The sequence below is a fragment of the Puntigrus tetrazona genome, chromosome 20, assembly GCF_018831695.1.
Source record: "Puntigrus tetrazona isolate hp1 chromosome 20, ASM1883169v1, whole genome shotgun sequence".
NCBI lineage: Eukaryota > Metazoa > Chordata > Actinopteri > Cypriniformes > Cyprinidae > Puntigrus > Puntigrus tetrazona.
The window spans coordinates 21,622,573-21,639,660 of NC_056718.1; the positions used below are offsets into that span (position 1 = coordinate 21,622,573).

The 17,088-nt window shown below is 38.0% G+C and overlaps 1 protein-coding gene across 1 annotated transcript; it reads right to left on the reverse strand.

The window, feature by feature from the left end:
• Positions 1-7,697: 7,697 nt before the first annotated feature.
• Positions 7,698-16,974, reverse strand: gnpat2 (glyceronephosphate O-acyltransferase 2). The gene is given in 17 exon segments (XM_043220050.1): positions 7,698-8,749; positions 8,862-8,923; positions 9,014-9,107; positions 9,212-9,311; positions 10,336-10,470; positions 10,543-10,622; positions 11,346-11,525; positions 11,528-11,593; positions 13,378-13,601; positions 13,931-14,061; positions 14,160-14,311; positions 14,390-14,465; positions 15,078-15,205; positions 15,364-15,493; positions 15,570-15,746; positions 15,811-15,996; positions 16,874-16,974. Coding segments are annotated over 17 exon segments (1,977 nt in total). The 5' UTR covers positions 16,886-16,974; the 3' UTR covers positions 7,698-8,705.
• Between the last annotated feature and the right edge of the window lie 114 nt (positions 16,975-17,088).

The following is a 17,088-nucleotide window of genomic DNA, read 5'->3' on the forward strand; positions in this document are numbered from 1 at the left end:
GATTTTTGTACGAATTTGCTAATTCAATTGGCCCTCGCTGGAGGGTAGAGTTTATACAGATCACATTTCAACCAGGAAAGCAAACTTTTTTGGTTTCTCTCTAACCAAACTAGCACATTGGACTACTTCTTATTTGAGGGTTGCTCATTTCTTCGATCTTTTGGCTGACATGTCAAAAGCTGGTCAGCCAACTCCTTACTTAAGAGAAGGTTTTATTTGCAGTTAAGATTCAGATCTGAATTATTATATCACAGTTGATGTTGAGATATGCTTACGGCCCACAGGTTATAGTAAGCTTCTGGTTTAGCTCATGCTCAGAAACCAAACTTAAAGGAGAACATCCGGCTATTTAGACGTTTGATGGGATTGTTGTTTAAAGAGTGTTAAGTTTGAATGCAAAAAGGTCAGCATATTCTGTCTAGATTTACTTAGAGATACTTAGAACATGCACTTCCATGACCAGCATGATGTATTTTGTTGAGTTTTGTAGACTATTGTGAATAGTTTACCCTAAAATTAAAAATCGCTCGCCCTCAGGCCATCCAAGATGTAGATGAGTTTGTTTCTTCATGTGAAATGATTTGGAGTATTTCAGCATCTCATCATTTGCTCACTCTCTGCAGTGAATGGGTGCCGTCAGGATGAGAGCCCAAATATTGTGAAGTAAAATGTGAAGTGTTTGTAAGAAACAAATCAAATTCAAATTTCATTTGCCACATACATAATTATACAACGTGTAGTGTTTTGTACGACAGTCCTGCTATGTATTTATAAAAACTCTCTCTGTATAGGGTAGAATATGCGGAATGTACAATATATACAGTATAATGGGACGGGTAAGGTGACAAAGTGGCCAGAGAATAAAGTGCAATAAAATCAAAAATAATTATACATAGAATAAATATATAAAATGTACAGTATATATAATGGAATGGGTGAGAAGGTGGCCAAAAAGTGGTAATTTGCATATGCACATCCTTTTGTTGAGGTACAGATGTGCTTAAAGTTCATGATATAGTTTTTAGTTTATGTAGTTTTGTAGTGTGTGTGTGTGTGTGTGTGTGTGTGTGTGTGTAACGGTGTGTTTAAGGGTCTGGAAACTACCGCTGTGGACTGTTTGTGATATTCTTCATATTCTACAGTATGTACTGGTCATTTCACACTGATAGAAATTCATTTTTTCCAATAAGTTTTTAATTTTTTCAGCTGTTTGCACTCTCAATCTGACGGCACCCATTCACTGCAGATGGGCCATTGGTGAGCAAATGATTCAAAAGGATATTTTTTTAAATCTGTTTTGATGGGGAAAAAAAACTCATCTACATCTCGGCTGGCCTTAGGGTGAGGAGATTTTATGTCGATTTTTAATTTTTGGGTGAACTTGCCCCCTGGCGCTAACCCATTCATTTCGTACATCTCACTTTGCTCCAGTGGCAGAATATTTAGGTTTTTGGTCAAGATTTTAAAAAGAAACATCCGAAATGCAGGATGCTCTCCTTTTAAGGCTGGCTTGGTAGAATCTGACTCCTTTAGCAGGAACTTCGTGGCACTGTGCTGGGTCGAACCGCTCGTAGCCTTAGAGTCTGTTTGTGTTTGTTTGGTGAAGGCTGGTGAATCTCGTAACGCAACGTGAGGTTTGATTGTTATTAGTCGAGACTTAAGTGGTAAATGAATTGTACATAGATAAGTTTGCCTCTTTTTTAGAAATTTATTACATTTTGTGTGCTGGGTGTTTTTAAATTCATTTAGAGTAATTCTGCCGTGATTATTGGCTAGTGTATGATTATATGCATGGTTATAATAAAGGGGTGGGGTCGAAGGCGGGGCTGTGAGCTAGCGTTGGGCGTGGCCAATTAATGCAAAGACCAGAGAATTCTTTTCTATTTATGAACCCTGGCAGGGAAGATGATTGACAGGCGATGCGCGGGAGGGCCGACCAATAATCTGTTGTCAGCTTTAAAGGAGGCGTGGTCTTGCCTGAGGTTATTTTAGGAATATCTTGAATCAGAGAAGGTTGTTTCAAAAAGGTGCTATACAATTTATTCTTAAATGATCAACTAGAAAAGAATGACATGAAAATATATCTTTGAGAAGTGACTTGGTCTTGACAATGACTGTTTTTATGTTGTGTAGTCTTGAAAAAGCACTATTATTTTACTCTTTTATGAATATATTAACAAAAGGCATTTTAACTTTGTACTTGATGAAAATGTAAAAGTAAAAAAGATAAATAAAAATGTACATATTCATGTGTTTTAGCCTAGACATTACTGTAGTATGTGCCTCTCAGTAAGTAACATTCATTCATACTGTATTCACGAGCTGCCTTCAGGTCATGTCGGAACGATCTTATTTACGAGTCGAGCGCTTACCGTTGAGAAACTCTGCATTTTCTTAAATTGTTTGGGTTTCGTGTCAGTTAATCGACCCGATTGATCATAATTTGGCTTTCATCGCAATTGCCTAGCAAGTGTAATTCAGGTTGTATGCATATGGTGTGAAAATAGCATATCAGGAAAAAAAATAGCCGTTTATGAGGGAACAAAACTGCGGTGACCGGGAGGGGACGTCTTCGGCTCACGTAGTGTTGTTGTGGCCGCGAGATATGAACTTGTGGGAACGTGGTAATACAATATGGCCACAAGATCGTTTTGTCAAGGAATCTAATGTTGTTAAACGAATGCTTATTTCAGTTTAATGAGTCTCATCATGATGGTGTCTAGTGCTTGTGTGAATGACACGGCGCACCTTCTATATATGTTACTATTTAGGTAGGTGCCAAGCAGATTTCAGTACTTTAATAGGTTGGTATATTAACGTTATCCGTTTAATTGTAAAAAGGTTGAAACCGTAAAACCTAAAACGTTGTTACCGTATTTTTACGGTAGAATTCCCGGCAACCATGACTGCCCGGTTTTTACAGTAAATTTCATGGAATCTTTACAGTGTACTCAATAATGTCAAAATCGCACATCTTTAAAAAAAATTATGATATTATCGCAGACTACATATATCGCACAAACCTAGAGTACAGCAGGAGAGGAGGAGGCTTCGAGATGTTAAGAGAACAACCTCCATTTCTCGTAGACACAACTTCCTATGTTGAGGGAACAACATATTTTTTTCATGGCCACGACTTTAATGTGTAAACAAACCTGCATGACCTTAGCAACCCCGATAGAGGCAGATAAAATATTTTTAATAACAATAAACATTTATGTAAAGAGAATTACATACAAATATAACAATGGGCTAATAATACTGATGGTAATGATGATGACAATAATAATACAAATATTACAGAAAAAGATCAGTACATGGACACAGCTAGTAAGAAGGTGGGATGGATAAAAATGTTTTCTTGTACTTTATGTAACATTTATTCGTGATAAGCTTCATTGGAATTCTGTTAACACGCAATAGCCTACAGTCTGGTAGCCTATAATAATGTAATTGTGTTATAACTTCTATAGTAATATTACGTAACATCAAAACGTCTATTTAAAATAAAATATTAATAAGTCCATCGGGTTGCTATGGTCTTGCAGGTATGCTTACGCATTAAACTCGTGGCCACGATAAAAATATATCGTTTTCTCAACATAAGAAGCTGTGGCCACGAGAAATGGATGTTGTCATATTATCACCTTCCCACAAGTTCATATCAAATCTCAGTGAGCCGAAGACGTCTCCCCCCGGTCACCGTGCAAAACTACATTTCCCATCATTCCCTGCAGCAGTATCGAAAGCCGCACCCAATGCACATCTCTTCATTTTCTGCTAAAAAGCTCATTTGTCAGGAAATACGAAATACATTTGATTCCGACCACTTTGCATCGACTTTTGAACTCGTAAGTAGGAGCTTCCCCGGAGGACTTGAAGGCAGCATTACTTTACACTGTTATGTAACTGCTTGGAAGTGATGGCAAAACAACATTCCTTTCTGCAAACTCCCTCCATGTACTCTTGCTACGATCAGACGGCATTGTTTTTTATATTTGATTGTTGCTGCCTCAATATTTATTGCCCTACAGCCTCGTACATCTGATCAGTTCACAGGTCTCTCTCTTATACTTTTTCTTCATCCGCTGTAACACATTTATCCTCACCCTCTCTCTCTCTCTCTCTCTCGGTGTGGCTGTAGATCTGTTGTGTTTCGATGGTCTTTGGAGTGTTATAGTAGCAGTTCATCCTTCCATAATTCTCTCTGTACGCAGTGAAAGGAGAGACAGCCGAACACAGCGGCTCCTTTCCTGTGCACTTGTGCTGGGGAACACTTGAATTAAATGTACTGTTTTTGTGCTAAAAATCACCCTCACTGTGTCTTTCTTTTATGGCGCAAGTAAAGATCTTTCACGTCAACTTAAATATTTTGAGTTACTACCGGTTTTAGAATGTTCTGAGAACGCTGAAAAGTAACCTTGACTTAATGTTAGCAATAACGTTCCTTTAACATTTACGTAGTCAAAAAAAAAAAATGTACATTTAACGAACACTCAAGAATAACACATTTAAACGTGCATAAACAATACAAGAACATTTATCATAGATAGAATTTTAAATGTTACTATTCTTTGAAAAGGTCCAGAAAACATTCGAAAATATATGTTTTTAGGCAGTTAACTAAACGTTTCCTATTGTAAGTGTTCTTCCATTCGTACAATTGGAACGTTATGCAAAATAAAATGATTATTAAACAGCTGATCAACATTGTTATTGCCCAGAAGAAAAAAGGATAATCACTGTCAATATTGTATTTACAACAATACAATGAGTCACTGAGCACACCCAGGAATTGTAAATATTGTGTCAGGCCCTTTGAATGAGCCCACATCCGTCTCTGATCTCACACTTTCATCTGGTCCACTTTTGCCATGGAATGATGACACTCGGGCTTTTTGGGCCACAAGCAAGCCAAAGGAAGGCCTAATGTCAGGCATAAATAAACCAAATAAAGCAGAACTTGCCCAAATCGGCACCACATTGATTTTAATTTTGGCCCAGACCCAACACCTTTCTCCAGCCCACATGCTGTGAAGAATGATGGCACTTGGGCGGTCTGCTCCTATTTGCCAGATATGGGCCACAACAAGCCAAAGGACAGCGCAGCGTCAGCCATGAATGAGCCAAAAAAAGCAGAACTGGCCCAAATCTGGGGGACATTTATTTCAATTCTGGCCCAGATCCGACACCTCGCTCCTGCCCGCATGCTATGGGGAATAATGGCATTTTGCGCAGATGTTTGCCAGACTTGGGCCTCAAGTAAATCTTAGCATTAATCGCATTGTAAGCCAAACAAATAAACCAAAACTGGCCCTAATGTGAGCCACAGTTTTTCATTTGAACCCAGGTCTTCCTCGCGTGGCCCACATGCTGCAAAGAACAGTGGTACAAGACGGCCCCTTAGCTAATATCCAAATAAACCGTAAATATAAATTATTTCGGCCACATTAAGCCTCAGAGTGAGTTATGCATTAACAAATTTTAAAGGGAAAGCCCCTCCACAGTGTTCAAATAAGTTCAAGAAATGTGCCCTAGATGGTAAAAACATCCCGGCCCAGATTTTGCACAAAAACCACATTCCAGTTTTATAAAATAAGCCATTCACAAGTTTGAACCAAAATGCTTCAGACTCTGCCTACACAGTCTGTAAGTGCCACGGCTTCACTGTGCTAAAGAGCACATGACGTAGGTTACCTATCAAACGTCTTTAATCCGACGAGGGTAAATCCAAACACAATACAGCATAGCAACATTACAGACAAATAATGATAAGATCAAACAAACTCAAAGTGAACACCCAGGAACTGAAGCATGAGACCAAACAAGTATAATTAACTAGGCACACCTGAACAGAATACAATCAACATCACAAGGGAAACAAAGTCCAAATTAACAGAAACCTTGACAGTGAGAGCAATCTTTGTAGTTCTTCTGTTTTTTATTCTGCACAGAACACGGATCTGGGCCAACGCTGGTTGCCGCCTGTGGGCACGTTTGCCAAACGTGGGACAATTTAGGTTTGCAGCCACATTAGCCAGCGTTTACTGCGCAGCATCTTTGCCAAAACTGACCCAGATGCATCTTATTACGGCCGGGGCCACATTTGCTTCATCATATGCGGGCCAAAACTGGTCCGGGTGTGTTTTAATGCAACTGGGCCACATTTGGTTTATACCAAGATCATGCAGTCTCTGTTGTGCCGCGTTTTTGCCAAAGGTGGCCCATATTTGTTGATTGATATATGGCCCATAATCGCTATTTGCCAGATGGGCCACTTTAGCTTCACACTGAGATGAGATATTGCCGCGAGCATCGCATCTTTGCCTAAAAAGGCCCACGTGTCATTTCAGGTTCTCGTTCATTTTATCCGGGCCTTAAGAAGGCCAGCTTGCTATCTGGGAACATATTTACTAATGGTTTCTATGTTCAGCATCTAATGAGCTGTTAGCAGCTGTGACTAAATCCCAGATGCATCACTGAGTTGAACTTTAAGGATCGGTCTGAATCGTAAACGAATCGTTTGATGAATAAATAATGGCAGAATTTTATTGCTTTTGGCAAACTATTGCTCTAAAGTCGCCCGTTACCTGTTGTCTGTATAGCATCAAGCAGACTCTCCACCAAACACGGTGTAATAAAATACCTACAACGTTAATAGACAACTTAATAAACTGATAGGCTGCGACGACTCATAACTGCCTCCCATGCTGTGGGAGGATAAACAGCTCCAAGGTGTCCTGTCTTGAGTTTCGTTTCTCAAGAACAGACTGCCTTGGTATATTCAAGTCTGTCAGAGGATCACAGCCACCGTCCAAATGTGGATTCTGCTGGTTATTTGGGTACTTTTTTTCGCGGATGGTAAATATGACACTTCATATAAATAAATGTGCAGTCAGATATTGATTTTTAGAAGTTTAATAAAATGGGATGTCGGTTTACGGCTAGGCTAATTGAAACTATTTGTGATTACTGAGATTAATCTCAGTTTCTGTCCCTATATTTCCCAATTGTAATTTTTATTTTTAACAGTTATGCATCGTGTTCCAATTAGTTTACCTTTTTTTTTATTTTGCAGCGACGAACGTCCATAAATATAGGGGTGGAGAACGATAGGCTATATTGACTTTAGAAGTGTTTGCCCGCTTCGTCTAATTCGTTCTCTTTCGCAGGAAAAACTATTAACGAGTGTCGTTTGGTTCTTCATTCGGCGGCGACAGGTGTGTGTCAGCTGTACCTGGCGCTGTTACACCTGCGTCGCGCCGGACAACACTTCCTCATAGCTTGGCGTATTGATTGCAACGCTGATTACGGTCAAGAAAAAGAGTTCTGGTATGGTACTCAATCAAAGCACCTTTGCAAAGAATACAGTCGTGGAAAAGGCGCCGTTCATTTCCTGGAAGGGGTGTGTTTGCTCGGGGAGTCGCTCGCGCAGGTGCTCGCGGTCGCGTCGACTCTGTGCGTCGCTGCGAGGCACGTCCTGCAGGCGGCGCTGTTTCTCGTCGTCTCCACGGCGCGCTGGCCGCAAAAGATGCTGCTTTCTAAAGAGGACTTGGACGAATGGGAGAAAGACCGGAAGAGGGAGAGGAAGGAACTGCAAGAGCAAAGTCAGCAGGTGGAGGAATACCTTACCCTTGTCGAGCGCTTCCCTTCACTTCACAGGGCGAAAGGAAACTGATAGTTGCTACCTCTTAAAAAAAACAGCATTTATGCATTGATATCGACGATTTCTGAAAGGAAACAAAGCCATAAGAGCTTTGCACGACTCGCGCACAAACGAGTTGAACTTGAGAAGATCAGAATCAATCCTTTTAAAACAATCTGGACCGGTCAAATAACTGGAAAAAGAAAAGTGGACGGTTTTGCTAACCAGCTGCTTGCTTGTGAATTAGGCCACACGCTTTCTGAAACTCCACTTTAAGACAAGTACACAAAAAGTGCTCTGCTGGTTCGTTTTTAATGTGGTGGTAAATAAAGAAATAAGCCCCAAGAAGTAGTAGTAACTGTAGCTGTTATTAATTTACTGTAAACCACCGCTTCGGGGCTTATTGCTTTATTAAGATGGCTATTTTATATATGCAGCAAGATCTTACAAAAAAATAATAATAATGTGTAATTATATTAATAAAAACAAATTTTTGCTCTAAACTACGTAGACAATTGAAAACTAAGGTGTGTGTTTGTAGATAGCTTTGAAGTTGCCTCAACCAATCAGAATCAAGGACCAGAACTATAAGCATCTCTCTTTTGTTAAGACACACTTAACTTCTTAGCATATTTATAATATTTATGGCTGATGGCTTTCTGTTCTCGTCTTGTAATACTATTATTTCATGTTTCTTTATATACAGCAGTAATCAATAGTTTATTACAGTATATCATTGTATGTTTTGAAAAATTAGAAAACGATTTCATAAAACAGTTGAAACACCTGTTAAACGACACATTAAACATTAATTTTTACATCAATACTCAAAAGACGAGCACATCTTCGTATCTTGATTAATATCTGTATGATTCTTACATGATCTATAAAATTAAATCATATATAGCCTACTTGCAATAACGGTTGCAAATTACGTCCTACATCTAGAGCAACTACTGCAGGTTTGTTCTGTGTTTGACACTAAAAACACATACAGTACTTATACATATTAACATTATCAATAAAGGAATTGAGAGTCGTTGTCGTCTGATTCTTCTCGTCACAGTCTGGCGTTTACACTGATCTCAGAGGTCCGTCCGTTGCCTGTAATGAAAAAGAGGAAGTGCAGCGCATTACACTACAAAATACAGCGGAAATAACCTTCAGGTTGCAACGGAAGACTGTAGATCAGAACAAAAAAAATCAATAATCTTACTCAGCATGTGCCATATTTTCTTCACCGCAGATTTATTCACCGTAAACTCATTCTGGTCATCACTGAAAAACAGACAGATATGTTATGATCCTCTTCGTTTCTGTGTTCACGTTTCAAATTGAGTCTCTTAGATGAGCGCTGAAGCTGGTTACACTTTAGTTTTGGTCACAGCAGCCATCCGGAGCAAAGCTGAGAGAACGTTCTTCTGGAGGTCGGACGATAAACACTCGTGCGACTCGACTTCGCCTGAGAGCAGAAGACAGAATGAAGATAATATTTTAGTTATAGCTTTATTCAATCTGTTACATAATTCATAATGTCAGAAACCCCCAACTGGAAATGAGCCACACCTGAAATAAAGAGTTTGACGATGAAGCTGCGGATGCTGTTTGAAAACATCTTCTCCCTGAATGTCTGGGAGCTCTCTTCACACAGGTACCTGAACACCACCTAAACACACCATCGTCATTTATATTATGTAGTTCAGACAAAAATTACAATTTTGAAAAATGTACTGTCCCAGGCCAAGACCTGAGATGTAGATGAGTTTGCTCCATCATCAGATCTGTCACAAATCTGTCCCACAAACTTCCGTTCACTCATCACCGGATGTCGCCCCCTCACACATTGACTCTTGCACCACACCACTGTTGTATTTCACTCCGGACTTCAACTCCCATCATCCACTGCACTGATGACACACACCTGACTGCACTCATCACACGCTCACCTGCATTCAGTCACACCTTAAATAACCGTTTCTCCCTCTGTTCCAGGCCCGGTATGGTCTAAAATATATCGCTCTACTAGTGATAGCTACATTAGGGAGCCCTTCCTTGTTTCCTTAGTGAAGTTGTAAGTTTAGTTTAGGTCCTTGTCTGGATTATCTGTTTATCTTGATGATTGCCTGATTAGTTTTGCTGTTTCAAACCCTGTTTGCTCCTCGTTTGGATTCATTGCTCACTTTAGCAGATTAAAACATTTTTTAATAAAAGTTCTTTATCCATAATATTGTTTTCTCCATTGAAGAGAGAACAAAATGGGATAGATTTACCACTGGAGAAAGCGTTATTATATTTATTTATTATATAGTTATGAGCTCTTATTTTAGCCAGAAGTGAAGGTTTAAAGTCAAAAACTCTTACAAATACACAGCTTTTTGCTTCACAGGATGTGAACTGATGGACTGGAGTGGTGTGGATTACTTGTTAATTACTGCAGTGTGTTTCTCAGCTGTTCTGACGGCACCCATTCACTGCAGAGGATCCAGTGGCGAGCAAGTGATGCAATGCAACATATCTTTAAATCTGTTTCAGTGAAGAAACAAACTCATCTACATCTTGGATGGCCTGAGGGTGAGTAAAACCAACTTTCCATGTTTTTGGCAAACTATCCTTTTAAATTTAATGGCATTGTTATTCGCCAGTGAAGATGGAGAAAGTGCCTGGACCATTGTGTAAATGACTGCAATCACCTGGTAGCTTTCGATGAAAGACTGCAGAATCGCTCTGAGGAAGATGATGGTTTCATTGTCCCTCACACAGATCTCTTCATCAGAGCGGCCGATTACACCAGACTGCTGTAGCAAAGAACAGCCCTCCTCAAAGTCCTGAGAGAGAAAAGGATGTTTAGATGCATGTAGTCATGTGTTTAAAAGAGTTGTTTAAACAGAGTGACTCACCTGAACTGCTTGACCAGGAATGAGAACAAACTCATTGGAAAAGAGCTCCAGCAGGAACTTAAAATAATGAAAGACATTGTCTAGAAAGGAAACAAAGTGGCCTTGGTTCAAATATTTGAAAACATTTCATTCTAAACCTGTTTGACTTTCTTCTGCGGAACACAAAACCTAAGCGCACTGCTCTTTTCATATTCAAAGTGAATAGGGACTGTTATTAATTACAACTAAAATGACAAAAAAGTGCCCAGTAAATATTAAATATTTAAATATAATAGTAAATATTATTTCTGTGCTTTATCCAAATAAATAAACAAATAAATGGACATTTAAGTAATTTATTCACCGTAAATCTGTTCCAAATTTGAATAGTCATATACAACACCGTTATTGAAATAAACAAACTTCCTATGCATGAAATCACTTTTTGGAAATTCTTCATAATATCTCAAAAAGAACAAAAAATAATAATAAAAAAAACCTATTTGGGATACAGTTTAACCCATACAAAATCCACTTAATTTTTTCCAAAACTGTTTTATTTTATAACCCTTAATGTTTATGGATTGTTTGTATTAATGGTTTATGTACATGTTAATAATAATAAAAATTATGTCTAACTGAATTTGCAGAATTTGAAGGCATTCTGCGTTTTATGATTTAATACAATTTTATCATCAATTTCCATATTATACAATAAATATTATATCATACAATAAATTCCATTTTTATGACAGATTATTATTCTGTCTGCACTGTGGAAATCATGTGGCCCTATATAGTTGAATTCCAGTGATAGGCCTCACCTGTTTTATTTCTTGCATCTGTTGTCATAGCGACTGCCACCATAGCTGGTCTAGTGAATACGTGCACTGCTTGATTCCTGTAGGAGGCACACATGAGCACAGATGCAGCCTTTCGGAACACGTCCTCCTCTTGAGTGACAGGCCCTGGCCCCACCTCCTCCACCAAATAGACACGCCCCTCTCACAGCGTGCCACTGAATGATGCAGGCTCATGCTAGATGACATTACCTCAGAATCCAAATCATTCTCTACACGTTAAAAGACAAGAAAATGGAATGTTTTCATATCAACAAATATATAAAATAATGTTTTTTGCTTTCATATACTTTAAAATATAATGCATTCCTCTGATGCAAAGCTTAATTTTTTATCAGCTGTCACAGTCTTCAGTGTCACACGATCCTTCGGAAATCATTCTAATATGCTGATTTATTTTCAGAATTATCAATGTTGCAAACAGTTTTTCTGCCAAATATTTTTTTGGAATCTGTGACTTTTTTCCAGGATTCTTTAATAAATAAGTTTAAAAGAATAGCATTTTTTCAAAATACAAATATTTTCTAACAACGTTAATACACTGCAAAAAATTAAAAGATGTCTAAACTTAAAATTAATTACAAGTCACAAGTGTCTTTTTTTTAGATAACACACTTCATGATCTTTAATTATGTAATTAATTTTCTTCTGTGTCTCAGAAGATTTTTTTTTTAAAAAAATGACATACATTAATGGTTTAGTTCATCTAATGAGACAACATTGTATTAATTTCTTTGGAAACTTTTTAATAGCAGTGTATATTGTTAGAAAACCTTTCCATTTTAAATGAATGCTATTCTTTTAAACCTTTTATTTATCAATAAATCCTGGTTTCAAAAAATATTAAGCAGCACATCTGTTTGCAACATTGATAAAAAAAAAAAAAATCGCCATAGTGTTTCTGAAGGATTGTGTGACGCTGAAGACTGCAGTAACAGCTGATGAAAATGTAGCTTTTATCACAAGAATAAATTACATTTCAAAGTATAGTCGCATAGAAAACAGTAATTTTATATCAAAATAATATTTCACAATATTACACTATTTTTTCTGTATTTTTGATCAAATAACTGCAACTTTGATAAGCATAAGAAACATCTTTAAAGAAAAAAACATTAAAAATCTTACTGATCCCAAATATCTTTGCAGACTCTTTTAGACTTACTGATGGAGATATGATTAACAGGAACTTAAACAACAATCTCCTGTATCTAAAAGACTCTAACCAACAAACTTCAGAAGCCCCAAACTGACCGCTCGGTCTGTGTGGTTGCTGTAGGAACGGCCCTGAATAGGGGTTTTGTTGTTTTCGTCCGTTCACATGTTTGGCTTTAATCCCAGAGTTAAAGAACCTTTACAAGATGTTCACAGAAAACTAAACTAGTAAGAGACCCTTGGAAAGAGCTCATGAATATTCTAATTATAGTGAAGTGCACAGCTCAAATTATACGTTTCTCTATGAACAGCCACTGTTGTTGATTTTATGGCAGAAAATTATTGGACTCTTTCTTCAGTTTGTAAAAATGAGCAGAAATTGTGTTTACAATGATGCACTTACAGTACAACTGAAGTCTATGAGACATTCCAGAGGCTTTATGGTTTTAAAATCAATTCTTCTGTACAGAAATGTTATTTGAACTCTTAAGTTAAAGAGGTTCTGGTTATGATAAAGTTTTTCTACGTTTGAATTTATGCACATCAATCAGAAATATTTACATGGCCAGAATAGGCAGTGACATAAAAGATATAATTTTAATATAATTTAATTGTATGTAGTGTTCAGTTTTGGCTTGTATTTGTAAATATTGTAAGATTTGAGTCAGATTTTTCTTATTCAAACTGACAAATAAGTCAGTATTTTATCTGCCGATTGACAGCATGCAACTGAAACGGTTTATAAAGCACTGAAGCCACTAGCTGATTGTATTTTTCTGTAGTATGGTGTAATGCGATACCACGTTTATTTATAGGTCCTGATCTTTACACACATCCTTACTGGGCCATCTGAGATGAGCTCCGAACCGCAGGGCGAGTTTCTTCAGCCACAGGGTTTTGTGGGTCAGCAGGTCTAAATCAATGCCCTGAAGGTTCTGAAGGAGAACCACAGCCATCAGGTTCCAGGCACTCAGTACCGCATTTCTCTCCTGCAAACGGATCATCATGTGGGCGAGACCAGACACAAACTCCTGCGTCTCTTTACTGGGCTTCATAGGCAGGTCTCTGTTAAAAGAAAAGAGTAAGATTTCTTGTAGTAATAATAATAGTGTGTACCTCTGCACTATGTATATTTTGTGCAGTATTTGTGTATTTGAATGGAATAACAAGATGCAGAAACAAGCTTTATTCATCGTCACACACACTGTTTGTAATATTGTATATATACATTTTCTGCTTTATTAGCTACTTAGTTATTTTAGTCATTCAAAATGTATATACTTATTAAATATAGCAGGCAACTAATTGAAATAAAATAATTTTTATTTCAAACAAAACATATATTTTGTGTTTTTAGGTTTAGTTAACAGTATTAAACCTAGTGTGTTTATTACCTGGGTACCAGATTATATTGTTTGCGGTTAATTTTTCCCTTCATCAGCTCTCTGACTGACACAGGGTTGCCAAAGCACACATGCATGCAGCCGTAGTCCTCCTTCAGCACAGTCCTGGCCTTCAGCAAAGCCTGCAGATGCACAGCAAGAGCTCAGAACCAGGTTCTTTCATTATTATTTTTAAACAAATTAGACTTTCGTCTCTCTTTGTGTTTTAACCATACAGTACCCCTGTGGTCTCTTTGGGTTTAGGCACTCCCAGCAGCTCATGAGCGAGGAGCGACTCCTCAAGCACACGCTCGTAGCTGATGCTGATGGGCACCAGACTGATGTCAAACACCTCTCCTTTAAAAAAGGGCTCCAACACCATGTGCATCATTCCTGGGAGGATCCAAACACAACTGGAGGACATGCAGAACCCTGCAGCTTTACAGCTTACCATCTAAACTACGAGCTTACCTAGTTTTGGTGTGAGAGATTTCAGCGTTCTGCTGCGTAATCCTTCAACGTAAAACTCCAACGGAGCATAACCTGTCTGCAGAAAAACAGTATCAGTGCTAATGATATTTTTATGGCTAAATAAGTGTTTCTGTAGTGCAATATAAGATGGCTATTTCCAAATACACAGGGTATTATTAGATATCTTTATTATTGCTAATTAATTCAGGAGCATGCATTAAAAAAAAAAAGTCCATTCTTTTCGAGGAGCATTAAGCATTAAAAGTTAAAATTAATTCCACAACTGAATTTATAATGTACAGCATGAAGATGGATATTCATTATGAGATTTGTTAAATATGAAATGCAACACCAAATCTATTAAGTAACATTTTCTTCTGTATATATACATTTTTGTACAAATTAATATTTTTATTTAAATATGCATTAAATTAGTCAAAAGTGACTACAAAGATCAAAAGTGACAATTAGAATTTTTCTAAAAAAAAGTCTATTTATAGTAATGCTAAAAATTCAGCTTTGCATCACAGGAATAAATTAAAAAATTTTAATGTAATAATATTTCACAATAATAATATAATTTTATTTAAATTCAGCATTTGTGAGCATAAAGTTTAATGGTGCCTTTTAATAGTGCTGTACAATCTTTTCTAGATAAATAACCTCTAATAATAAAATAAATTCTCACCCGCACAATGGTTCTGACGTACTCAGACAGCACTGCCCAGTACAGCTTGTCTGAGCCAATGGCACGACGGATAAAAAACGCTCCTGATCGCCGAAAGATCTCACCAATCAGCTTCATCCCCATCAGAGCTGTAAAAGACATAGACAGATGTGGACGGAGGTGAGTAGAGATCTATATTAATAATTCACTATCACAGCCTGAATACAAGTAGGTTTATGTTTCGACATAGGATGTGACTGTGGGATTTTGCCACCTACAATTACTTTAAAAATCAATAGATACTTGCGAATTCCAGCTGCAATGACGGGGATAGAGAGGTCATAAGTGAACATGATGTAAGACAGAACAAGGAAGTCCACATAACTCCTGTGGTTGGGCATCAGGATGACGGGATACTCCTGAATGGCTTGCTGGAGCTGAACGAAGACAGAATTCAGCAAAGCTTTCCTTTTAAATGAGCATGCATTTTTAAAAGAACAGAAAAACTCTAACCCGGGTGAGTCCATCCTCGTTGACGCGTATGGAGCTGAAAACGCTCTTGAAAACTTTGCTCAGTGCGAAGCCCAGCAGACGAATGAATCCCAGCTGAAGGTTTTGACTCATCTCGTCCAGCAGCGAAGACGCCTCCTCTAAAAGCGCCTCCCGTGGTTCGTCACATTCAACCATAATCTGTGAGACGGAGAAGGTGAGTAAAACTTCTTCTTTTGATAAGCGTCGCTCTTTCGTCTCTCACCTCTTGTACGATGTAGGTCAGGTATTGCGATTCAAGCACCATCCTGTTGAGAGCGGCTGCTGAAATGGGCGTGGCCCCACGGTACGGCTGCGGGTTAAAGGTCCGGAAGGCGTGGCTTAAGTCACTGCTCCGCCTCCTCTCCTCCAGGATGTCAAAGAAGCCATCAGCTTCTGCACCGTCCAAACTCTAATACACACAATGTTCATTAAAACAGATATATAAATAGTGCATACATAAACAGTAACAAAACTGTAAGGGCAAAACATTATTTTTTAGGTATGCTTTGTGTATCTGAAGGGCCAAAAATAGGCATTAATTTGATCAAACTTTTTATTCGCAGTTACTTCTTAATTTTAGTGAGTAAAAGGACTGTGCAATACTTTAAAAACAACAAAAACAAGTAAAATATCTACATCTCAAAAGGACACGTATGTCACTGTTTTAGGTGTAACTATGGATAGTTTCCATATTTGTTTAGATAAACTTTGAATAAATAAAACTCTCTTTATGAGATATAAGTATGTTAGCTACCATATATATATATAAATAAATGTAGTGCTTTATTTGACATGAAACTGTGGTCAAAAGTCGGGTTAGCTGGATGAATGGATGTTGTTTGCTGTATATTTCCCGACTAATGTCAAAAACAAACCTTCACTTCAAGACAAATTATAACCATAACTCGGCTGGCAACAGATTTATATAATTATATAGGCTCATTTGATTACAGAAAAGTGAAAAAAAAAAGTATTAATACTTTAAAATGGCAGTCTACTTCGGTTCATTTTCCGTGTTTTTAAAAAAGAAAGCAAAACAAAAAGTGAAACAAAAAGACTTTTCTCGCCGTGTTCAAACTGTTAAGGTACTTAACAAGATTAGTTAGCTGTAGTGACCACCAATGCCTCGTAACGTTACACTTCAAAGCGTTTTTCGTTGCTTACTACAAAAGCGATAAAGTTTGGCGCGTCGCGTTGTGCCGCCCTGTCGTTATTACAAAAGGCTGCTCCTTCGAAGCAAATAATTAAACAAAGACACTTAAACGAGAGACAGATCGTGTTCATACCAGTGGCTCCATGTCCCATACGAGAGCAGCAGGTGTTCCTCTCCTCTTCTGATGTGACGTCAGAGTCCAGAGAACTGGTCAAACCTCGGACCCAAGCGCGCGCACCAATGAGCGCGCGCACCGCGGGAACGCCTCCGTCACGTGACCAGTCACCCCCAATAATCTCCAACTTTAAACTACTTCTGTGTCAAAGATGATCGCATTTCAGAGTTGAG